The sequence below is a fragment of the Schistocerca cancellata genome, chromosome 8 (assembly GCF_023864275.1).
Source record: "Schistocerca cancellata isolate TAMUIC-IGC-003103 chromosome 8, iqSchCanc2.1, whole genome shotgun sequence".
Taxonomy (NCBI): domain Eukaryota; kingdom Metazoa; phylum Arthropoda; class Insecta; order Orthoptera; family Acrididae; genus Schistocerca; species Schistocerca cancellata.
The window spans coordinates 450832135-450857706 of record NC_064633.1 but is presented as its reverse complement, the minus strand read 5'-3'; the positions used below and the strand labels follow the sequence as shown (position 1 = coordinate 450857706).

The 25572-nt window shown below is 43.9% G+C and overlaps 1 protein-coding gene across 1 annotated transcript in view; it reads left to right on the top strand.

Moving 5' to 3' along the window:
• Positions 1 to 25572, top strand: part of LOC126094612 (bumetanide-sensitive sodium-(potassium)-chloride cotransporter) — a 355958-nt gene that overhangs the window by 183947 nt on the left and 146439 nt on the right. Inside the window, exon 4 of the mRNA XM_049909090.1 lies at positions 23427 to 23522. Coding sequence (XP_049765047.1) covers positions 23427 to 23522 — 96 coding nt within the window. The remainder of the gene's footprint in view (positions 1 to 23426; positions 23523 to 25572) is intronic.

The following is a 25572-nucleotide window of genomic DNA, read 5'->3' as shown; positions in this document are numbered from 1 at the left end:
TTATTTGGAAACAACAAGAATGGTATTGTTCAATTTCAGTCACTTTCGTCAGAAGCTGTTTTCACAGTCAACGCAGTTAAAGAACAATACTAAGCCTAAGAGCTTGTACGAAAGTGAAAAGACAATTAAAATACGAACTAGAAATCACGGGGATAAGAAAACTGTTATTTGTGGCACAAGATAATGCATGTAGGTGGAACATCAGCCATTTGAAACAAATGTGATAAGCAAAGCAGTGCAAAGACCCCTGCCTGGTAAAATGGCTCTGAGCACTATGGGACTTAACATCTATGGTCATCAGTCCCCTAGAACTTAGAACTATTTAAACCTAACTAACCTAAGGACGTCACACAACACCCAGTCATCACGAGGCAGAGAAAATCCCTGACCCCGCCGGGAATCGAACCCGGGAACCCGGGCGCGGGAAGCGAGAACGCTACCGGCCTGGTAAAATATTGGTTCAAATTGCTCTGAGCGCTATGGGACTCACCTTTAAGGTCATCAGTCCCCTAGAACTTAGAACTACTTAAACCTAACTAACCTAAGGACATCACACACATCCATGCCCGAGGCAGGATTCGAACCTGCGACCGTAGCGGTCGCGAGGCTCTAGACTGTAGCGCCTAGAACCGCTCGGCCACACCGGCTGGCAGGTAAAATATTACCCTTACAGAATGTATGCAGTCTGAGACAAGATCTAAAATGCTGTCTAAGTATTTTGACTGGCGTGTTTCCTTTTCTCATTGCATTTTATTACAACCACCTTAATTCATTTAATGTTCTTTGCTGCAAATAAATACCGCATTGAAGATGACGTGCTCTGTAATGCGCATTCAGGGATCCATTTTACTTCGGTAGCTGATCGGTTCGAGGCGCACACGCCCGAGAATCGTCAAAACTGACACGGCTTCCCAGGTAGATGCCGTGGTTCTTGACTTCCGCAAGGCGTTCGATACAGTTCCCCACAGTCGTTTAATGATCAAAGTAAGAGCATATGGACTATCAGACCAATTGTGTGATTGGATTGAAGAGTTCCTAGATAACAGAACACAGCATGTCATTTTCAATGGAGAGAAGTCTTCCGAAGTAAGAGTGATTTCAGGTGTGCCGCAGGGGAGTGTCGTAGGACCGTTGCTATTCACAATATACATAAATGACCTTGTGGATGGCATCGGAAGTTCACTGAGGCTTTTTGCGGATGATGCTGTGGTATATCGAGAGGTTGTAACAATGGAAAATTGTACTGAAATGCTGGAGGATTTGCAGCGAATTGACGCATGGTGCAGGGAATGGCAATTGAATCTCAATGTAGACAAGTGTAATGTGCTGCGAATACATAGAAAGAAAGATGCATTATCATTTAGCTACAATACAGCAGGTCAGCAACTGGAAGCAGTTAATTCCATAAATTATCTGGGAGTACGCATTAGGAGTGATTTAAAATGGAATGATCATATAAAGTTGATCGTCGGTAAAGCAGATGCCAGACTGAGATTCATTGGAAGAATCCTAAGGAAATGCAATCCGAAAACAAAGGAAGTAGGTTACAGTACACTTGTTCGCCCACTACTTGAATACTGCTCAGCAGTGTGGGGTCCGTACCTGATAGGGTTGATAGAAGATATAGAGAAGATCCAACGGAGAGCAGCGCGCTTCGTTACAGGATCATTTAGTAATCGCGAAAGCGTTACGGAGATGATAGATAAACTCCAGTGGAAGACTCTGCAGGAGAGACGCTCAGTAGCTCGGTACGGGCTTTTGTCAAAGTTTCGAGAACATACCTTCACCGAAGAGTCGAGCAGTATATTGCTCCCTCCTACGTATATTTCGCGAAGAGACCATGAGGATAAAATCAGAGAGATTAGAGCCCACACAGAGGCATACCGACAATCCTTCTTTCCACGAATAATACGAGACTGGAATAGAAGGGAGAACCGATAGAGGTACTCAAGGTACCCTCCGCCACACACCGTCAGATGGCTTGCGGAGTATGGATGTAGATGTAGATGTAGAACTGGAAGACAAACAATGAAACATTCTCCTCTCCCATTCTGTAACCCTGCAATGACCGCGCTGCTTACCCCTCTGCGCGTGGGGTAAGCAACCAGCTTTACTCATCTCACGGCTGAATTCACCAACGTCAGTTACAATTAATTAACGTCAATTACAATTAAGCATATTATGCAAATAAGCATATCATACATTATTACTCCCCTTCTTGAACCATGGACCTTTCCATTGGTGGAGAGCCTTGCGTGCCTCAGCGATACAGATAGCCGTAGGAGCAAGCACAACGGAGAGGTATCTGTTGAGAGGCCAGACAAACGTGTGGTTCCTGAAGAGGTGCAGCAGCCTTTTCAGAAGTTGCAGGGGCAACAGTCTGGATGTCTGACTGATCTGGCCTTGTAACACTAACCAGAACGGCCTTGCTGTGCTGGTGCTGCGAACGGCTGAAAGCAAGGGGAAACTACAGCTGTAATTTTTCCCGAGGGCATGCAGCTTTACTGTATGGTTAAATGATGATGGCGTCCTCTTGGGTAAAATATTCCGGAGGTAAAATAGTCCCACATTCGGATCTCCGGGCGGGGACTACTCAGGAGAACGTCGTTATCAGGAGAAAGAAAACTGGCGTTCTACGGATCGGAGCGTGGAATGTCAGATCTCTTAATCGGGCAGGTAGGTTAGAAAATTTAAAAAGGGAAATGGATAGGTTAAATTTAGATATAGTGGGAATTAGTGAAGTTCGGTTGCAGGAGGAACAAGACTTCTGGTCAGGTGAATACAGGGTTATAAATACAAAATCAAATTTGAGTAATACAGGAGTAAGTTTAATAATGAATAAAAAATAGGAACGCGGATAAGCTGCTGTGAACAGCATAGTGAACGCATTATTGTAGCCAAGACAGACACCAAAGTAGTACAGATTTATACGTCAACTAGCTTCGCGGGATGATGATGAGACTGAAAAAATGTATGATGATATAAAAGAAATTATTCAGATAGTTAACGGAGTCGAAAATTTAATAGTCATGAGGGACTAGAATTCTATAGTAGGGATAGGAAGAGAAGAACAAACAGTAGATGAATATGGACTGTGAGAAAGGAATGAGAGAGGAAGCCGCCTGGTAGAATATTGCACCGAGCATAATTTAACTTCGTTTAAGAATCATGAAAGAAGGTCGTATACGTGGAAGAGACCTGGAGACACCGGAAGGTTTCAGATTGATTATATAATAGTAAGACATAGATTTCGGAACCGATTATTAAACTGTAAGACATTTGCAGAGACAGATGTGGAACTGACCACAATGTATTGCTTATGAACTGTAGATTAAAACTGAAGAAACTGCAAAAAGGTAGAAATTTAAGGAGATGGGACCTGGATAAACTGAAGGAACCAGAGATTGTAGTGCGCTTCAGAGGGTGCATTAGATAACGATTGATAAGAATAGGGGAAAGGAAAATAAGAAAAGTGGATTGCTTTGAGAGTTCCAATAGAGAAAGCAGCAGATGATGAAGTAGGCAAAAAGACAAGAGCTGGTAGAAATCCTTGCGTAACACAAGAGATATTGAATTTAATTGATGAAAGGAGAAAATATAAAAATGCAGTATGTGAAGCAGACAAACATCTGAAAAATGAGACTGACGGATAATGGAAAATGGCTAAGCATGAATGGCTAGAGTACAAATGTAAGGATTTAGAAGCATAAGCACTAGGAAAAAGATAGATACCGTCTACAGGAAAACTGAAACCTATGGAGAAAATAGAACCACCTGTATGAAAATCAAGAGCTGAGATGGGAAACCAGTCCTAAGCAAAGAAGGGAAGACAGAAAGGTGGGGGGAGTATATAGAGGGTCTGTACAATGGAGATGTACTTGAGGGAAACGTTATGGAAATGTATGAGGACGTAGATGAAGATGAGATGGGATATATGATCCTGGGCGAAGAATTTGACAGAACACTAAAAGAACTAAATCGAAGCAAGACCTCGGAAGTAGACAACATTCCATTAGAACTGCTGATAGTCTTGGGAGAGCCAGCCTTGACAAAACTCTTCCATCTGGTATGCAACATGTATGAGACAGGCGAAATACATCAGACTTCAAGAAGAGTGTAATAATTCCAATTCCAAAGAAAGTAGGTGCTGACAAATTGTTCAAATGGCTCTGAGCACTAAGGGACTTAACATCTGCGGTCATCAGTCCCCTAGAACTTAGAACTACAGGGTTATTACAAATGATTGAAGCGATTTCACAGCTCTACAATAACTTTATTATTTGAGATATTTTCACAATGCTTTGCACACACATACAAAAACTCAAAAAGTTTTTTTAGGCATTCACAAATGTTCGATATGTGCCCCTTTAGTGATTCGGCAGACATCAAGCCGATAATCAAGTTCCTCCCACACTCGGCGCAGCATGTCCCCATCAATGAGTTCGAAAGCATCGTTGATGCGAGCTCGCAGTTCTGGTACGTTTCTTGGTAGAGGAGGTTTAAACACTGAATCTTTCACATAACCCCACAGAAAGAAATCGCATGGGGTTAAGTCGGGAGAGCGTGGAGGCCATGACATGAATTGCTGATCATGATCTCCACCACGACCGATCCATCGGTTTTCCAATCTCCTGTTTAAGAAATGCCGAACATCATGATGGAAGTGCGGTGGAGCACCATCCTGTTGAAAGATGAAGTCGGCGCTGTCGGTCTCCAGTTGTGGCATGAGCCAATTTTCCGCGGGCTACGCGTAAAACTTGCCCGCACGCGTTCAACCGTTTCTTCGCTCACTGCAGGCCGACCCGTTGACTTACCCTTACAGAGGCATCCAGAAGCTTTAAACTGCGCATACCATCGCCGAATGGAGTTAGCAGTTGGTGGATCTTTGTTGAACTTCGTCCTGAAGTGTCGTTGCACTGACTGATGTGAGTGCATTTCAAGCACGACATACGCTTTCTCGGCTCCTGTCGCCATTTTGTCTCACTGCGCTCTCGAGAGCTCTGACGGCAGAAACCTGAAGTGCGGCTTCAGCCGAACAAAACTTTATGAGTTTTTCTACGTATCTGTAGTGTGTCGTGACCGTATGTCAATGAATGGAGCTACAGTGAATTTATGAAATCGCTTCAATCATTTGTAATAGCCCTGTACTTAAACCTAACTAACCTAATGACATCACACACATCCACGCCCGAGGCAGGATTCGAACCTGCGACCGTAGTGGTCGCGCGGGTCCAGACTGAAGCGCCTAGAACGGCTCGGCCACAACGGCCGGCGTATGTACTGACAGGTCTGAAAATTACCGACTTGTCAGTTTAATAAGTCACGGTTACAAAATATTAACACGAATTCTTTACATAAAAATGGAAGAAATGGTTGAAGGTCACCTCAGGGAAGATCATTTTGGATTCCGGAGAAACGTAGGAACACGTGAGGCAATACTGACTCCACGACTTCTCGCTGAAGATGGGCTAAGGAAAGGCAAACCTACGTTTATAGCATTTGTAGACTTAGAGAAAGCTGAAACTTCCTGGCAGATTAAAACGGTGTGCCGGACCGAGACTCGAACTCGGGACCTTTGCCTTTCGCGGGAAAGTGCTCTACCAACTGAGCTACCCAAGCACGACTCACGCCCCGTCGTCACAGCTTCAATTCTGCCAGTACCTCGTCTCCTACCTTCCAAACTTCACAGAAGCTCTCCTGCAAACCTTGCAAGCAGCAGTTATTCGAAACTAAGTATTTCACAGGCTCAGTTGGTAGAGCACTTGTCCATGAAAGGCAAGGATCCCGAGTCGAGTCTGGGTCCGGCACACCGTTTTAATCTGCCAGGAAGTTTCATATCAGCGCACACTCTGCTGTAGTGTGAAAATTTTATTTTAGAGAAAGCTTTTGACAATGTTGACTGGAATATTCTCTCTCAAATTCTAGAGGTGGCCGGGATAAAATACAAGAAGCGAAAGACTATTTTGAATCTATACAGAAACAAGATGACACTTGTAGGAGTCGAATGGCTTGAAAGGAAAGCAGTGGTTGAGAAGGGATTGAGAAGGCTTGTAGCCTACCCCAGATATTATTCAATCTGTATATTGAGCAAGCAGTAAAGGAAACGAAGGAAAGCCTAGGGAGAAGAAATAAAAATTTTGAGGTTAGCCGACGACACTGTAATTCTGTCAGAATTGAGCACTTGAACGGAATGGACAGTGTATTGTAAGGAGGATATAAGACGAACATTAACAAAACCAAAGTAGAATTAAATCAGGTGATGCTGAGGGAATTAGATTAGGAAATGGGACATTTAAAGTAGTAGATGAATTTTGCTATTTGGGCAGCAAAATAACTGATGATAGTCGAAGTAGAGGGGATATAAAATTTAGACTGGCAATGGCAAGACTTGCGTTTCCGAAGATGAGAAATTTGTTAATACTGAGTAAAGATTTAAGTGTCAGTAAGTCTTTTGAGAAAGTATTTGTATGGAGCGTAGCTATGTATGGAAGTGAAATACGGACGATAAACAGTTTAGACAAAAAGAGAATACAAGCTTTTGAAATGTGGGGTTACGGAAAAATGCCGAAGATTAGATGGGCAGATCACGTAATTAATGAGGAGGTACTGAACAGAATTGGAGAGAGCGGAAAAGAGAACAGAAATTTGTGGCACAACCTGACTAGAAGGCTTCGGTTGGTAGGACACATTCTGAGACATCAAGGGATCACCAGTTTAATATTGGAGGGAAGTGGGAGGTAAATTCTTAGAGGGAGACCAATAGATGAATACAGTAAGAAGATTCAGAAGGATGTAGGTTACAGTAGTTACTCGGAGATGAAGAGGCTTGCACAGGATAGAGTGGCATGGACAGCTGCATCACACCGCTCTTCGGACTGAAGACCACACTAACAACACATTATTAATGTGTCTCTAAGAATTTTTGTTTGTTAGTGAGCAGGAAAACTACACTCTTTTAAAAGGGTCTTTACGCCAGACGAGTTGTTCTGTGGTTAGTTGTCAGATGCATATTGTTACAAAACACGGCTGGGAACTGCGGGCAGCACAATTACTTGATTCGGACCGCATGCGGCTAGCGGGCCGTAGTTTGACGGGCACTGCTCTGAACAGTAGACACTGCCGTGAACAGATATATATGAAAGTTTCTTGCATTCCGCGGACGTCAGTTATTGCGGGCATTAGGGACCCGCTCCTTTCCAAGGACGTCTCCACGGACGGCATCTGAGACCAGGGAACTGGGTCATCGTCAAGGCTACCAGGTCCCACTGCGGGTTAATTACCGTGCCTGGTGTGTCAACGCCGACATGACGGTACATGACATGCAGGTCACTTTTTTACATTTAAATATTTTCCAGCTCCACTGCTTCTGTTGTTTGCCTATACATGTTTATCGTAGACGGCGCTACAGAGAACCGTCTCTTAATCAAATATTGACGACCTCTTCATCTCAGAGTAGCACTTGCATCGTACATGCTCAATTATTTGTAGAATGTATTGCAATGTCTGTCTTTGCCTGGAGTTTCTTCCTGTACAGCTTCCTCTAGTGTCGCGGAAGTTATTCTCCGATGTTTTAACACTTGTCGTATCATCCTATTCCTTCCTCTTGTATTTACCTTATGTTCCTTTGTTCGCCGATTTTGAGGAGAACCTCTTCATTCCTTATCTTGTCAGGTAACTTTATTTTCAAGATCCTTCCATAGCTACACATCCCAAACACATCGATTCTCTTCTTTTGTGCTTTTCCCACAGTCCATAATTCACTATAATACAACGCTGTGCTCCAAATGCATGTTCTCAGAAGTTTCTTCCTCAAATTAAGACCTATATTTGATACTAACAGACTTCTCTTGGGCAGAAATTCCCTCTTTGCCTGTGCTAATCTACTTTTTATGTCGCCCTTCCTTCGTCCGTCAGGAGTTTTTTTCCATAGTAGCAGGATTCGTGGTCCCCAATTTTGATGTTAATTTTGTCGCTAACCTCATTTCTCCTACAACTCATTACCTTTGTCTTTCGTCCGCATACTCTCTTTTTCCATAGTAGCAGAATTCGTGGTCCCCAATTTTGATGTTAATTTTGTCGCTAACCTCATTTCTGCTACAACTCATTACCTTTGTCTTTCGTCCGCTTACTCTCAATCCATATTTTGTACTCATAGGACTTTTTATTCCATTCATTACGTCCTGTAACACTTCTTAACTTTCACTGAGCATAAGAAATGCATCAGCTAATCTTATCGTTGATATCCTTTCATCCTGAATTTTAATCCCACTCTTGAGCCCTTCTTTTCTTCCGTCATTGCTTCATCGATGTACTGACCGAACAGTAGGAGCAAAGACTGCATCCCTGCCTACGCTATTTTTAATCTGAACAGTTTCGTTCTTGTTTTTCCTTTCTAACTGTTCTCTCGTGCCCCTCCACATATTGTATACTACCCGTCTCTCCCTAGAACGTACTCCAGTTTTCCTCTGAATTTCGAATATCTTGCACCATTTTACATTCTTGAACACTTTTTCCAATTCGACAATCCTATGAACGTGTCTTAATTTTTCTTCAGTCTGGCTGTTAATATCAAGCACATTGTCAGAACTGCCTATCTGGTCCGTCTATTACTAAATGACGTTAGAGGGTACACATTATTTGGATTATTTAACATAAAAATCGCAAAAGTTGAAACCATAGTCAATGAATAAAGTAGGTCACGGGACAGCAGGCCACCATAGTCCTACAGATAGCTACACCGTTGTTTGTGACTGCAAGTTCGGTATGGTGGACGGGATATGAAGCGCAGCTCTAGGTTAACTTCTGAATTTTCCTACTGTGTCATGTGATGTGAGGCAACCGGAAACTGTTAAGGGTGACTTGTCCACCAACACTTGTTAATCACTGCGCTGGGTCTCTGCCTTAATTTGAATACTCATTCCATTCATAGTGACAAACGCAACGCTGCATACATGACGGCCATCAACATTGACGGCTGACGACCTGCTGCCGGTTGGAGAACAACAACACGGCAGTGCGGAATTCCCGTTTCGTTTGTAAACACTTTTGACAGGATCTTAACACAGCATTGACTTTTTAAATGTCTGTAAGTCGATTAGGTGTTGCTGCTATCCTCATGTACACAACGATTTTCTGGCAAGCTGACAGAGCTACTTCATTATCGTCGAGCATCATTTTCACCTTCTTGCTAGTGACGCTGGGAGGTTCTCTTCCGATACAAACTACATCATGATCGTGAAGAGTGGAGCTAGTCACAACCCTCACATACCAGAGAGGATTTAAAGGGGGACAATACTTACCGGATTTGAAAATCATTGCGCAGATGTCAGTTTCCTTACACAGTACGACGCAATTCTAAAAAGAGGGAAAAAAATTGAAAAGTAATACCTCTTAAGATTAGATTTCCTAACACTTAACATTTGAAAATGCACTAATTCACGGAATAATGTAGGTAGAAGGGTAAAAATTGACACTCATGCCTGAAATGACATGAGATATTTTTGAAAACATAGACAAGTGTAAAATCTGGCCAACAGGTAGCGCTGGACAGTAACATGTCAGTGACGCCACGTGAGGATCTACTATACATACAAAAGGCAGTGTTCTGAATGACTGACCAACTGACTTATCATCGTCCAGCCAAAACCGCTAAGGATAGAAACTTGAAATATGGAGAAGGTGTGGATCTTCTCGTTTGCGAAGAGATTTTTCGAAATACCAACCCTAAGAAGGTAAAATATGGAATAACTGGTTGTTTGAAAAATGTATTTGGATTCTCGATCAGAAACAAAAAATACGTGTTTCAGCATTCTTGGAAATTTAAACGTGGGGGGGGGGGGGGGGTGAAATAGTGGGTTAAAACTGTTTCTGAAAATAGGTCGTTATTAAAGAATGACTAAAGTATGCTTCTATGAACGTTAGTATTTGGCTTCTCTGTTACAATTTTTTTAAAGAAGTATTTCAGTGTTTTTCGTAATTGAACTCCTAATGGGTGCAATAGGGGATGAGATTTTTTTATGAAAATATTTTATTGTGAAATCATTTTTAGACCTAAATGTATCAGAATTTAAATTTGTCTTCTCAGTTCGGAATGAAAAAAAATATATATTCACAGTTTTGTGGAGGGGAAACGGGGATGGAAGTTGTTGTGGTAATATTTCTATGTGCTAGCATTTTTGACGCTAAATCTATTAAAATTTGTATTTGGTTTCCCTGTTAGAAATACAACATACGCATGTCGCTGTTTTTGGAAATACTACCTCTAACGGGATGAAGCGTTTTACGAGCGTATTTCATTGTGAAAGCATATTTACACCTAAATCTTTGAAAATGGTGCCGGCCGTTCTGGCCGAGCGGTTCTAGGCGCTTCCGTCCGGAACCGCGCTGCTGCTACGGTCGCGGTTTCGAATCCTGGCTGGGGCATGGGTGTGCGTTATGTCCTTAGGTGTAAGTACACTCCTGGATATGGAAAAAAGAACACATTGACACCGGTGTGTCAGACCCACCATACTTGCTCCGGACACTGCGAGAGGGCTGTACAAGCAATGATCACACGCACGGCACAGCGGACACACCAGGAACCGCGGTGTTGGCCGTCGAATGGCGCTAGCTGCGCAGCATTTGTGCACCGCCGCCGTCAGTGTCAGCCAGTTTGCCGTGGCATACGGAGCTCCATCGCAGTCTTTAACACTTGTAGCATGCCGCGACAGCGTCGACGTGAACCGTATGTGCAGTTGACGGACTTTGAGCGAGGGCGTATAGTGGGCATGCGGGAGGCCGGGTGGACGTACCGCCGAATTGCTCAACACGTGGGGCGTGAGGTCTCCACAGTACATCGATGTTGTCGCCAGTGGTCGGCGGAAGGTGCACGTGCCCGTCGACCTGGGACCGGACCGCAGCGACGCACGGATGCACGCCAAGACCGTAGGATCCTACGCAGTGCCGTAGGGGACCGCACCGCCACTTCCCAGCAAATTAGGGCCACTGTTGCTCCTGAGGTATCGGCGAGGACCATTCGCAACCGTCTCCATGAAGCTGGGCTACGGTCCCGCACACCGTTAGGCCGTCTTCCGCTCACGCCCCAACATCGTGCAGCCCGCCTCCAGTGGTGTCGCGACAGGCGTGGATGGAGGGACGAATGGAGACGTGTCGTCTTCAGCGATAAGAGTCGCTTCTGCCTTGGTGCCAATGATGGTCGTATGCGTGTTTGGCGCCGTGCAGGTGAGCGCCACAATCAGGACTGCATACGACCGAGGCACACAGGGCCAACACCCGGCATCATGGTGTGGGGACCGATCTCCTACACTGGCCGTACACCACTGGTGATCGTCGAGGGGACACTGAATAGTGCACGGTACATCCAAACCGTCATCGAACCCATCGTTCTACCATTCCTAGACCGGCAAGGGAACTTGCTGTTCCAACAGGACAATGCACGTCCGCATGTATCCCGTGCCACCCAACGTGCTCTAGAAGGTGTAAGTCAACTACCCTGGCCAGCAAGATCTCCGGATCTGTCCCCCATTGAGCATGTTTGGGACTGGATGAAGCGTCGTCTCACGCGGTCTGCACGTCCAGCACGAACGCTGGTCCAACTGAGGCGCCAGGTGGAAATGGCATGGCAAGCCGTTCCACAGGACTACATCCAGCATCTCTACGATCGTCTCCATGGGAGAAAAGCAGCCTGCATTGCTGCGAAAGGTGGATATATACTGTACTAGTGCCGACATTGTGCATGCTCTGTTGCCTGTGTCTATGTGCCTGTGGTTCTGTCAGTGTGATCATGTGATGTATCTGACCCCAGGAATGTGTCAATAAAGTTTCCCCTTCCTGGGACAATGAATTCACGGTGTTCTTATTTCAATTTCCAGGAGTGTAGTTCTAAGTATAGGAGACTGAAGACCCCAGATGTTAAGTCCCATAGTGCTGAGAGCCATTTGAACCTTTTTTTTAGAATTGGTGTTTGGCGTCTCGGTTAGAGATGAAAAAATACGTATTTCACTGCTTTTGGAAATGCAACCCCAATAGGTGAAATAGGGTCAGACTGATTCACCCCAAACAGCTAATGACAGAAACTTGAAGTTTGGAGAGGATGTGGATCTTATACTGTAGGCATCATTTAAGAAGGGATTGTCCGACATTCCACTTCTAAAGGGGTGAGATAGCGAATCAAAGGCTTTTTCAAAGTATGTCGATATTAAGGGAATTTTGAAGCTGGAACTACAAAAACTGGTATTTGGTTTCTCAGTCAGAAAATGATAAATACCCGTTCCAGTATTTTTGAAAATTCGACCACATAGGGGGTAAAATAGAGAGCGAAGGTTTTTTTCAAAATAAATAATTACTAAAGAACTACTAAAGGATTTTTAAGGCTACATTTATGACAACCGATATCAAACTTCTCGGTTAGAAATAAAAAAATATGTGTTTCAGTGAAACTTCCTGGCAGATTAAAACTGTGTTTCGGACCGAGACTCGAACTCGGGACCTTTGCCTTTCGCGGGCAAGTGCTCTACAAACTGAGCTACCCAAGCACGACTCACACCCCGTCCTCATAGCTTTACTTCTGCCACTACCTCGTCTCCTACCTCCCAAACTTAACAGAAGCTCTCCTGCAGACCTTGCAGAACTAGCACTCCTGAAAGAAAAGATATTGCGGAGACATGGCTTAGCCACAACCTGGGAGATGTTTCCAGAATGAGATTTTCACTCTGCAGCGGAGTGTGCGCTGATATGAAACTTACTGGCAGATTAAAACTGTGTGCCGGACCGATACTCGAACTCGGGACCTTTGACTTTCGCGGGCAAGTGCTCTACCAACTGAGCTACCCAAGCACGACTCACGCCCCGTCCTCACAGCTTCCGTTCTGCCAGTACCTCGTCTCCTACCTAAGTTCCATCAGTCCCTCCAAATCCTTGAAAGTCATGCAATCCGCTTTGCTTTCCATCTCCGTTTACCTTCCTCCACGTCGCTCCTCTACCATCACATCTAATTCTCACCCTTCCCCATCCAAAATGAACACCTCTGCATAGCTTACGCTATCCGAAAACCACACTCCAATAATGTCATTGTTTCCCCCCTCTGATCAACAACCCTGGAATGCTGCCGCATCTTTACAGACACATCCCATCTTCTCTACACTTATACGCACACGATATCGTATCCAGACGCAACTTCGACTCTCCCACGCAATAAAATCCGTTCCGATATATGTCTGTCCTAACAACTATAATTCCCCACCTATCCCACTCCACACAGGTCTCACTCCCCCCCCCCCCCCCCCAATTTCCCCAGCTTGTTCCTCCAGCTTTTTAATGAATGTGCAGTACTCCTTTGCAATGTACGTCATTGTCATTTTAAAAGAATCCTAAGAATCTATTTATTCTTCCGTATATAAAGGATTGTCAAATGGAAACGAGACAGATGGCAAAAAGTAAACTGTATAATATTTCAAAAGTAATCATCATAACTGTTAATACGTTTATCCCACAGTGAGACAAGATGGACAATGTTTGCTGTTGCCTACAGAACCATGGCTCCATCCCGGAATGCACCTCTTCGTAGGAAGCAAATCAGTGGCCACGAATGTCTTTCTTCAGGCCACCAAATATGTTTAAATCGTGTGGGGAGAGAATGGGACTGAGGGAGGATTTGTAAGGGCTTCCCTGTGAAACTTTTTCAGCGTAGTCAAAACAGCTTTAGCAACATGTGAGCACGCTAAACCTGTTTAGAATACTGAATAAGTTTCGCTGGAAATCTCTTACAATGCTTCATACCGACACGATCTATCCCAATGCGATTTCCATATTTCTGGGGCCCTAAAGAAAGACATTCTTGGCCGTCGATTTGCTTCGGACGAAGAGGTGCAGGCCTGGGTTAAATGGTTTCATAGGCAGTCGAAAACAATTTTCGATGAAGGCGTTGACCGTCTTGTCTCACTGTTGGATAAATGTATTAACAATTATGGTGATTACTTTTGAAATAATGAACCATTTGTAGCTTTTTCCGTCTGTACCTCATATCTTCACCAGTTAGTCTTTTTGGTTTTGGGAAACGAAGAGAAGATACATTTCATTTTATGTAACTAGTGTCATTCAATCACATTCTCATAGATTTTAAAAAGTTTTTAATTTTACATCCTTAAAATTAGTTTGCCTGAAGAAAAAGGTATTGTACCGCTGGCAATCCAGCACTCCGCCCATGTGAGGAGAGCGGGATGAAATATCAGTAGAGAAAGAAAGACGTGTATTACTTTTATTATGTACGTGGGGAGCAAAAAACCAGCTAATTTCAGTAAATATTATAGTATAATAAAAAATATAAGAGCATGGCCCGGCACAGCGCTGTTATAATACATGTATGGAACGAAGATCGCTTCCATCCAAGTCTTCTGCCTGCTCAACGAGGGACCACGTGTAATACTCCCACAACCAATGAGACCATTTCATATGGATACTGCGTAGGTATCTTAAAAATTAGTATCTCTTAAAACTGTGCATGTTAACAAACTAAAAATCGAAACAAGGATGCCAGAACTAAAAAAGTATAATAAAATTAAAGTGGTATCCATATACTAAGACTTATACAAGAAGGAAACAACATCATTTATTGTGTAAAACATTCTCGGACTTCTTGCCGTTTCAGTGAAGGGTAAAACCTCGAGCTTTCGACTATTAACCCCATGTTCTTCGTCAGGAGCAACTGACTTTCAAAGCTGCTGCTGTGGTGGCCTTATACAGCCCACTGACGGCTTGCTGTTGGTCGGTAATTAAGGACTGCTGCCGCACATGGTGTCAACGTCTGCCCTGGTAACGCCACTGCTCCCGTCGTAGCGTAAACATTGCGACGAATATCTCTGCCTCTTCTCTGCATCGACAGCTCGCGTCCACGCACCGCTAAGATAATATCAGCTGTCGCTTTTGAAGTTCTTCTCGCACATTCTTATTTCTACTGCCTCTTTAATTACAGAACCCCAGTATATAGGAGCTTGGGACAAAATTTTTGTTTCGTCAAACAGTGCTTTGTGTTTTTTTGTACGATTTTTAATATGCCGTTGATGTTCCGCACAGCGGACGGCAACGGTACGCATGGAGTGACTGATGTAACTGCTTCCGCACTCTCAAGTATTGTTATAAATCACAGGGATTCTGAGGGCAAGCCAGTTCTTAACAGGACATATCATTTCTTTTAGCTTCTTACAAGACTGGAAAATAGGTCTTCCCAGGACTCCGTTTATTTTGCTGGATGTAGCGCCGCAGAAATGAAGTAATACAGTCGTGGCTTACCACGCGAATGTTCAATATTTTCAGATTTCCTTTTCTTGGAGAACGCTGAATTCATATCACTTGAACCAGAGCCGTTCCTTCGGAACACGTATTTCAGATGATTAATTTCGGAATCCAGGTGGTCCCAGTCATAAACAGTTTTTTCTCTGTATAACAAAATGGCTCTGAGCACTATGGGACTTAACTTCTGTGGTCATCAGTCCCCTAGAACTACTTAAACCTAACTAACCTAAGGACATCACACACATCCATGCCCGAGGCAGGATTCGAACCTGCGACCGTAGCGGTCACGCGGTTCCAGACTGAAGCGCCTAGAACCGCACGGCCACAACGGCCGGCTTCTGTATAACACTGTAATTAAAACTGCTCTCTTCTGGATTGGATGATGAATACTCTGGGCGCTAAGGTGTAAATCAATGGGCGTCGACTTGCTGTAAACATAGTGGCGAGACGTCCCCTCGACTTTCTTTGTACCAAAACAACATCCGAGAATTTTATATACAGCAGTGCTGTCGGGAAATACTTCGTTCTCAACATCGTATATTTTTGTGGCAGAAAAATCCATTATATAAAAAAAAAAGAGAAAATGACATCGTATAGTACTTGTGGCAGGAAGTTCCATTCAAAGACAAGGGAAAGAATCAGCATATAAGTTAAAAATGTTTCAATGTTGTATACAAGTTGAAGCTTCCTGGCAGATTAAAATTTGTGAGCACTGGAACTCGGGGCTTTGCTTTTTGCTGGCAAGTGCTCTACCAGCTTTTTTTTAACTCATTTTGTTCGTTTTCGTTCGTTGTATGTGCTCTGGGCGGACGTCGGAAGACGCCCGCTTCAGTTAGTCGCTAATCCATTTACTCAGTTTTTTCTTTATTACAGAGGGCAACGAACCCCCTGACCGAACACGCTGAGTTACCGTGCCGGAAGCAACTGAGCTACCCAAGCACGACTCACGACCCGTCTTCACAGCTTTACTTCCGCCAGTAGCTCATCTCCTATCTTCCAAACGTCTCAGAAGCTCTCCTGCGAAACTGACAGGACGAGCACTCCTGGAAGAAAGGGTACTGCGAAGAGATGGCCTAGCCATAGCCTGTGGGATGTTTCTAGATGTTCAAATGTTTCAAATGGCTCTAAGCACTATGGGACTTAACATCTGAAGTCATCAGTCCCCTAGACTTAGAACTACTTAAACTTAACTAACCAAAGGACATCACACACATCCATGCCCAAGGCAGGATTCGAACCTGCGACCTTAGCGTTCCGGACTGTAGCGCCTAGAACCGCTCGGCCATAGCGGCCGGCCTTTTCCAGGTGTGAATTTCACTCTCCAGAGGAGTGTGCGCTGATATGAAACCTCCTGGCAGATTGAAAATGCAGTTTCATATCAGCACACACTCCGCTGCAGCGTGAAAATTTCTGTCTTGTATAAAAATTGTCCAAGACCCGTCTATTGCTCAACTTTGTCTTTCTGTTCAAATTCTCTTCTGGTTTATTGAAGTGGTTATAAATCTCGGTCTCTACGAAAATACTGAGACGCCCATTGTCAAATTTATGTAATAACTGCAATGCAGCATCAGTATATTTAGCGGCATGGGTCTCACTATGCAGGTTAAGCTTAAAAGACGAAGCATTGCTTTCACTAAGAAGAATTTTTTCCCTGAATCTCGTGTTAAGCGGGCTGTCCTTTAGTCCTAGGTAGAAACTGTCGCACGTTCCACTGTTGATTTCATAAATCCCCGACTTGGTCTGTGTGGCATGACAAGATAATACAGCATCATGCTAACACCTCTAATCAACGGTGCTTCCGTTAACTTTTACACTGGTCCCAAATTGTAAGCTCACCGTTCAAAGTATTAGTCACCCACATAAAATAGCACACTCAAACACGCTTAAGCCATCGGTACACGTGATGAGATAACTAACACTGACGTGACACTCAGCGAGTTTAGTGACGTTACACCCTGCTGTTTCACGTTGAGGAGCCATTTCGCCACTTGAAACACAAAACAAATTTTTCTATTTTTCGGTAAAATGCCGCAAACAGTAGAACCAATATGAGGCAAGAATGCTTCCTGCGTCACAAGCAGAAAGTAAGATACTATACTGTATATGTCGTATTAACCCATACTCGGTGGTTTTTATGTTATACGTTACACCAGGGGTGACCAACCCGCGGGCCACATGCGGCCCAAAGAAAGTATATGAGAGGTCCAAAGTTATGATAGACTGCGCATTTTCACCAATGTTATGATACTGCGCATTTTCAATTTGAAACTCCGACCACAGGACGTCATTCTTTCGTTGCTCCATCCCGATTTAATTTAATTATTTTTTTCTTAATGGTTGTTATTAGTGTTAAGTAAATTACATGCGGCCCAAAAATACTCGTTTTCTTCCAATGTGTCCCTGCTAAAAGGCTGGACACCCCTGCATTACACCCTATGAATATATGCTGTTTCTGGTGTTCAGAAGAAGCCCGTATTCGGTGGGTTTCATGTTATACGTTAGACCCAGTGAATATATGCTGTTTCAAAAGAGTAGAGCCGACACCAGGCGCCGGCCGGAGTGGCCGTGCGGTTCTAGGCGCTACAGTCTGGAACCGCGAGACCGCTACGGTCGCAGGTTTGAATCCTGCCTCGGGCATGGATGTGTGTGTTGTCGTTAGGTTAGTTCGGTTTAAGTAGTTCTAAATTCTAGGGGACTGATGACCTCAGAAGTTGAGTCCCATAGTACTCAGAGCCATTTGAACCATTTGACACCAGGCGGCCATGTGACCATCCATCCCTGGCATAAGTCTTGGCAGTGAGATGTCGCGTATGTGAAGTCTGCTACGTGGAATCTGCCCCGTAAGATGGTCGAAAGGAACCCTCGTGTTTAAATGTGCCCATGACCATATCGTGAATGAATTTGGGCGGCTTTCTGCTGTCTCAACGAGAACTATCTCACGATTAAAACTGAGGTGATATTGATATGAGATACAATTCATCGTAACAGATTTCGCACTACGCGACGGTTACCGGTGCGATACTCGCGTTGCCACTGGAGAATTACGATACGCTATGCGATACGCGATACTTGTGTTACGACAAACAACAAGATTCAAAAAATGGTTCAAATGGCTCTGAGCACTATGGGACTTAACATCTATGGTCATCAGTCCCCTAGAACTTAGAACTACTTAAACCTAACTAACCTAAGGACATCACACAACACCCAGTCATCACGAGGCAGAGAAAATCCCTGACACCGCCGGGAATCGAACCCGGGAACCCGGGCGTGGGAAGCGGGAACGCTACCGCACGACCACGAGCTGCGGACAAACAACAAGACATCACGAATCACGTTTCCAGCTCAGTTGTAATCATGAGCTCTTCTGAGGACACGTTATTCTGGCCTGTCAATATTTAAAGCTCAAACAACTGAAAAACAAAAGGAAGTACTGGATATATCTGTATGACGCTGTTAATATGCCATTCTAGTCATACTCTCTTATAATATAAAAGTTTATCGTACTTTCTACACCGTCATGCCATCCAATGATTAAATTTGAACTGTAGTCTCATCTGTTCATCGAAGCCGCTGCAGTCAAATTTATTCGAAGGTGAATATATAAATGCGCCGAAAGTGAGATTTGCTCTATTTGTATTCCTTGAAACGTCCCCTTTGAACAGTTATACAAGACTGTGCTTAAACTGACACAGAATATTTTTAGCGCAACGCAATCTGACTTTCAAAAATCCCTACAAAAGAATGGCCCTGACTAACATTAACCTATACCTTTCACAAATCACTTACCTCACAAAAATCTTCATTACTCGAACTACTGCAATACAGCGAGCGCCACTACTGCCAGCTAAATAAAAGATTCAAACTACGGAAGGCACTAACTACTGATAGGCATAGTTAGCAAATGAAAGATTTTAATAGAGAACAAACAATGTATTTACCTTAATAGTCATAATATATATTGCAGTTCATGACATCCATTCTGTACTCAAAAATCCGCCATCTCATTTCCCACATCCACCACTGCTGGCGGCTCACCTCCAACTGCGCAACGCTACGCGCCAACACTACAATGGCAGACAACAATGCAAACTAGCCACAGACTGCACACAGCACAGCCAGTGATTTTCATACAGAGCGCTACGTGGCGTTACCAATAAGAAAACCTAAACAGCCTACTTACATCCTGCATTTAATATTTCCAGAAACTTAAATAGGGACTCCTCCATTTCAGTTTTGAATGAAGTAAGTTTTAGAATACGATTAACATTTTACAGTCATTGACCAAAGTCGTAGGTTTGTTATCTGAATATGAAACTCCAATAACCACAATAAAGAGTTAAAAAATGGTTCAAATGGCTCTGAGCACTATGGGACTCAACATCTTAGGTCATAAGTCCCCTGGAACTTAGAACTACTTAAACCTAACTAACCTAAGGACATCACACACACCCATGCCCGAGGCAGGATTCGAACCTGCGACCGTAGCAGTCCCGCAGTTCCGGACTGCAGCGCCAGAACCGCTAGACCACCGCGGCCGGCAATAAAGAGTTAAAAGCTGACCAGTTGCGAATAGGACTTGCGCACTGAGGGTTCCGCCCAAGCTTGATTACGTATATAGACAGTTAATCTATTCCGGGACTCGAGGATGTCGACAATTTTTGCCTGTTATCGACATTGATACTGGCAATATATTGATCCCAGGGGTTCCAAGACTTTCCAGACGTTTTAATTTCAAGTTTGAAGTCGGATAACAAATGACAAAAGAAATATTTTTTTTCATGCAATATAATTACAAATTCACAGTTTCATTATTCTTTTCCTTCATATGTATAGTACAATCATTTCCTGCCAAATTTCATGATTCTACGTCAAGGGGAGTCACCCTATAGGCTTTAAGGAGTGAGTTTGCAAGTATCAAAGTGTATTACATAAATGGCCATACCTTTTGATTGCACTGAGTTAGCAGCTTAATATTTTTACACCATCAAATGTCTATAAACTTCAGTAGGTGACATAAATTGTAATTTGATCTTCTACCCGTTCCTGACAAAATGGTTCAAATGGCTCTGAGCACTATGGGACTTAACATCTGAGGTCATCAGTCCCCTAGAACTTAGAACTACTTAAACCTAACTAACCTAAGGACATCACACACATCCATGTCCGAGGCAGGATTCGAACCTGCGACCGTAGCAGTCGCGCGATTCCGGACTGAGCGCCTAGAACCGCATGGCCATCGCGGCCGGCTCGTTCCTGTCAAAAAGGTGTCTTAATATACGGACAGACAGACAGTCTAATAACAAATTAATCTTTTTGTGTGACGTAGTTACAGATTAGCAATTTTCGGATTTTTCCTTTGGTTGTAGTGTAGAACCTTGCTTCTTGAGAAATTTCATGAGACTATGCCAACGGGATATACTCTGTACGATTTGGTGACTTGAGTTCGCGAGTACCAAAATGCGACATAAATAGCCGTATGTTTTGTGTGCTGTCACTTACAAGCTTGACATTTTTACAAAGGCAAGGGGCCATAGATCTCAATATGCAACACAGATTTCACCTTGATACCTCTACCCGTTCCTGGGGTAAATGTTTTGAACACTAGGACAGACAGAAAGAAAGACAGACGAAACAAAGTGATCCTAAAAGACATCCGCTGTTACTGATTGAGGCATGGAATCCTAAAAACGATGGTACAGTTTCCACAGCAAATTCTCAACTGTTTCTTTCCTTTCCATTGTTATCTCCCTTTAAGCCAAGGTGGTCACCTCTGCCCTCGAATAAGATTTCGTAGTATAAATCCACAGTATAAACTCAACAAGCAACCAGCTTCTAACAGTCTTCTTGTGTGAACGACATATTGACTATACGCAGCACAGAATGTAGTTTTGCATCATTTACATAAAACAACTTTTTTAGGCAAATCGGATGACTTGAAATTTCACTCCCCGTGTATATATGGTACGATATGAGTTGTGTGGAGGGACCAGCACTCCATGCTGCGTTGGGCGATACGATATAGATACATATCGGTGTCATATCGCTGTACTCCCAGCGTGAACCAGTTAAATCGCTTACATTACGTTTCTATGCACTTCTCCGATGTGGGTTGTTTCTTCATCGTATCGTGTATGGTGCATCGTGTCTCATGTGGTATCGTCTCAGTGCGAACGGCGACTGAGACGTGTCTACAACGAACTGTGTACCACTCGCGACCACGTAACTCACGAAATAAGAGTCCTTTTAAGACCTTTAAACGTTATACATTGTCACTACAATAAGCTTAAGCGTAACTAGTCACTCACATTTTCAAAGACACGGAACATTACTGTATTAAACCAAAAATTTTTCATGCGTCTCGATTGCATGTGATATTGTGATGTTGTGGCACACGCTCCCTCTGATTCTTGGGAAATTGCTTCGTCTGTAAACGGATTCTCCTATTTGTTTCGTTACTGTTTAAGAGAAGACACAAAACTGACGACGTATCTCGTAGCTTATACCTGTCGCCCCTGAGCTTCTGTTAGAGATATTTGATGAATGGCATGTGCTATGTACACTATCTGATCAAAAGAATCTGGACAGCCTTCAGTAAGCGCAATTAACCAGTCAAGTGTCAAGAGAGTCGGACTCGCTAGAATAAAAGGAAGAGCGGCGTATTGTTCTGTCAGTAGAGAAACAGTAAGAGCGGAGTGCGTCGATCAGATGAGCTCAGCGACATCGAATGTAAACTAGTGATTGGATGTCACCTAAGTCTCGGAAACTGACATATGGCCAGGAGAGCGGTGTGTTGACCACATGCCCCTCTGTATCCGCATCCAGTGACGCCTGTGGGCTGAGGATGACACGGCGGCCGGTCGGTTCTGTTGGACCTTCATGGCCTGTACGGGAGGAGTGTAGTTTAGTTTAAGTAACATATCAATCAGGGGCATTTCAACACTTCCAAAGCTCCCCAAGCCGACTGCTGTTGACATAACTGTGAAGTGGAAAAGCGTAGCTAAACCTAAGACTAGGCACACCTCATGTGCTGATAAACAGGGACCGTCGAGCGTTTCAAAGAGTAATTTCAAGGAATCGCGTAAAATCAGCGAAAAAGAACAGCTCGTGAGTTCCAGAGAGCTACCAGCAGTCCAGCTACCGCAATGAGAATAGAGTATAAAAAGAATGGAGTATAGTGGCCGAGCAACTCCTCGTAAGCCACATATTCAGTCTTAAGCGACTTACTCGCCATAGTGTGTAGAGCCATCAGTGCAGTATGGATGAGGTGGTGATATGGTATGGGAGTGATTCTCGTGGTTACACTGTTGTCCCTTATTACTGTTAAGATAACGCTAAATGTGATTGCCGACGTCCTTGCCGCAGTGGTAACACCAGTTTCCGTCAGATCACCGAAGTTAAGCGTTGTCGGGCTGGGCTAGCACTTGGATGGGAGTCCATCCGGTCTGCCGAGCGCTGTTGGCAAGCGGGGTGCACTCAGCCCTTGTGAGGCAAACTGAGGAGCTATTTGATGAGAAGTAGTGGATCCCGTCTCGGTAACTGACATACGGCCGGGAGAGCGGTGTGCTGACCACATGTCCCTCCATATCCACATCCAGTGACGGCTGTACGCTGAGGATGAGACGGCGGCCTGTCGGTACCTTTGGGCCATCATGACCTGTTCGGGAGGAGAACGGTAAATGTGGAGGTATATGAACACATTTTGTTTGCTGCGTACAGTACAAGAACAGTTTGGAGATGATGATTGCTTGTATTAGCATGACAGTGCACCCTCTCATGAAGTAGAATCTGTTTGGTAATGGCTTCTAATCAGTAACACCCCTAAAATGGACTGGCCTGCCCAGAGTCCCGACCTGAACCTATTGGAACACCTTTGGGATGAGTTAGGACGTCGACTTCGCTCTACATCCCAGGGCCCAACATCACTACCTTCTCTGGTTTCGACTCTTCAGGGAGGACGAGATGCCATTCCTGCAGACACCTCGTTGAAAGTGTCCCCAGCAGGGTTCAAGCCGTTATAAAGCTGAAAGGTGGACGCAACCCATATTAATGTCCACTAATGGATGTCCGGATACTTTTGATCAGAGACTGTACGATCAACGTACCACATGTATGACGTGAACTAAATTTTGTTCTAGGTCTGTCGCTGGTTATCATCGCGATTTCGGCCACTGTGTGCGTGATCACCACGATGTCCCTGTCTGCTATATGCACCAACGGCGAGGTCAAGGGAGGTATGTGTAAACCTTGTTTATAATTCTACGTACAATTGGCTGAGTTTTATCCACGAACTGTTCACAAAAGAGAGTAACTAACTGTAGAGTGGTGAGAACGTTACCACTTACTGTATCTTTTTAGCCGGTTTTGAACACCGTTCTTTGTTGCTGCTATGTTTTAGCCGCATTGCGTTATTACTGATTCTGGCGTATTAGTTCTGCTTATCTTACGTATAGACCATCACTGACAACGTTATCAACTGCAGTAAATACATTCTCTAAGAAATTCTCCAAAATATGGATGATATGTCAGCCTCTAATACAGTTCCTACAAATAAAGTCGCTCCAGCACAGAAATGCAATCTCATTCTGGACACTGGGCCGATTCCATTCCATTGGCCCGAATCAGCGGCTACCTCATTTATTGCTTCTTGAACAACATTTTCCAACTTTTTTTCAATAAATTCAATCATCATTAATCCCTCCAACAAGGAGTTACAGTCGCTCTGTTCAGAATGAAAAGTCTGTCCTTGACGGAAGTCCTGGAAATCTTACCTGAAATTAAAAAACCAAACAATTTTCTTAATCGATAGGATACTTCGCACGGAGTATTTTAGTTTATTCATTAAGTACGCAAAAAAACGTGACCAAAACTAACTGTTTGTTTCAAACATCAGCAATTTCATTATTTGGTCAATTTAACAAAAAAAGCTGTGCAATTATTCCGTGCGCAGTATCTTGTAGATTAAGAAAATCTTTTTTTTACATTTCAAATTAAATTTGCAGACTGCAGCACTTCCGTCATGGACGCACCTCACTTGGACACAGCAACTTTAACTCTTCGGTTGGGGGCTTAACAATGATTGAATTTTAAGAAATCAGAAAATGTTGTCCTAGAATAACGTGCAAAAGGATTTACTTTGACTCCTTTAGTTTTTTGCAAAAACAAATCGTAAAGATCGCTAGTTTCGTAAGCTGACTGAGTACAATAAACCCTTACATTCACAAAAGGCACCGATCTTCACCATGTTACAATATAAAATACAAACAAATGATAGTTATTGGCTTTTAATTTCGACGGGTGGACTATGCTTGTCCAGTTCGTCAGTTCTCAGATCCATCACGCGACCTTGTACAGCGTAAATATCGTTCGCACATTCTTCTAGCACCCAGGCCTCATTACGACGATTATTCAAGAAATACACACTAAATAGCTTCCAAGCGACGCTAAAATACTTTGAAATACATATACTCCAGCTTCATTTTATCTACTCAATGATTCCTCCCAGCCCATTCGTGTTGCCATGATCGTGGGCGCTGATAACCACCATGTTGAGCGCCCTAAACGAACAGCAACCAAAACAGCAATAACCTTGAGCACACACTGATAGAATTGTGTCACTGGCGCTTTCACAGACGCCAACCAGCAGTGCGCCTCCACTAACTTGATACTCTATACAGTTCATAGACACATGTAGCAAAAGCCCAACCAGGGTTAGATGACACATTAGTATACTTTGCTATAGCCAACGGCCTTATCCCCGTCAGGTCACCGAAGTTAAGCGCTGTCGGGCCTGGCTAGAACTTAGATGGTTCACCGTCCGAGTCTGCCGAGTGCTATTGACAAGCGTGGTGCACTTACGCCAGTTGAGGAGCTACTTGACTGAAAAGTAGTGGTACCGGTTACGAAACCTGACAAAGGTGGGAGAGCGGTGTGCTGACCACACGCCGCTCCGTATCCGCATCCGGAGACGCCTTAAAGGCTGAACACGACACGACGGCCGATTGGTACCGTTGGGCCTTCCAAGCCTGTTCAGACGGTGTTTGTTTGTTTGTTTGCTTGTATTCTTTGCTATACAGGGTGGTCCACTGATCGTGACCGGGCCAAACATCTCACAAAATAAGCGTCAAACGAAAAAACTACAACGAACGAAACTTGTCTAGCTTGAAGGGGGAAACCAGATGCCCGCTAGATGGCTCTGTCATAGGTCAAACGGATATTGTTGTGTTGGCAGAAGAGCCAACACTGTTTTACTAGTGGGGGCCGAAATGCACGCGTATTAGCTCA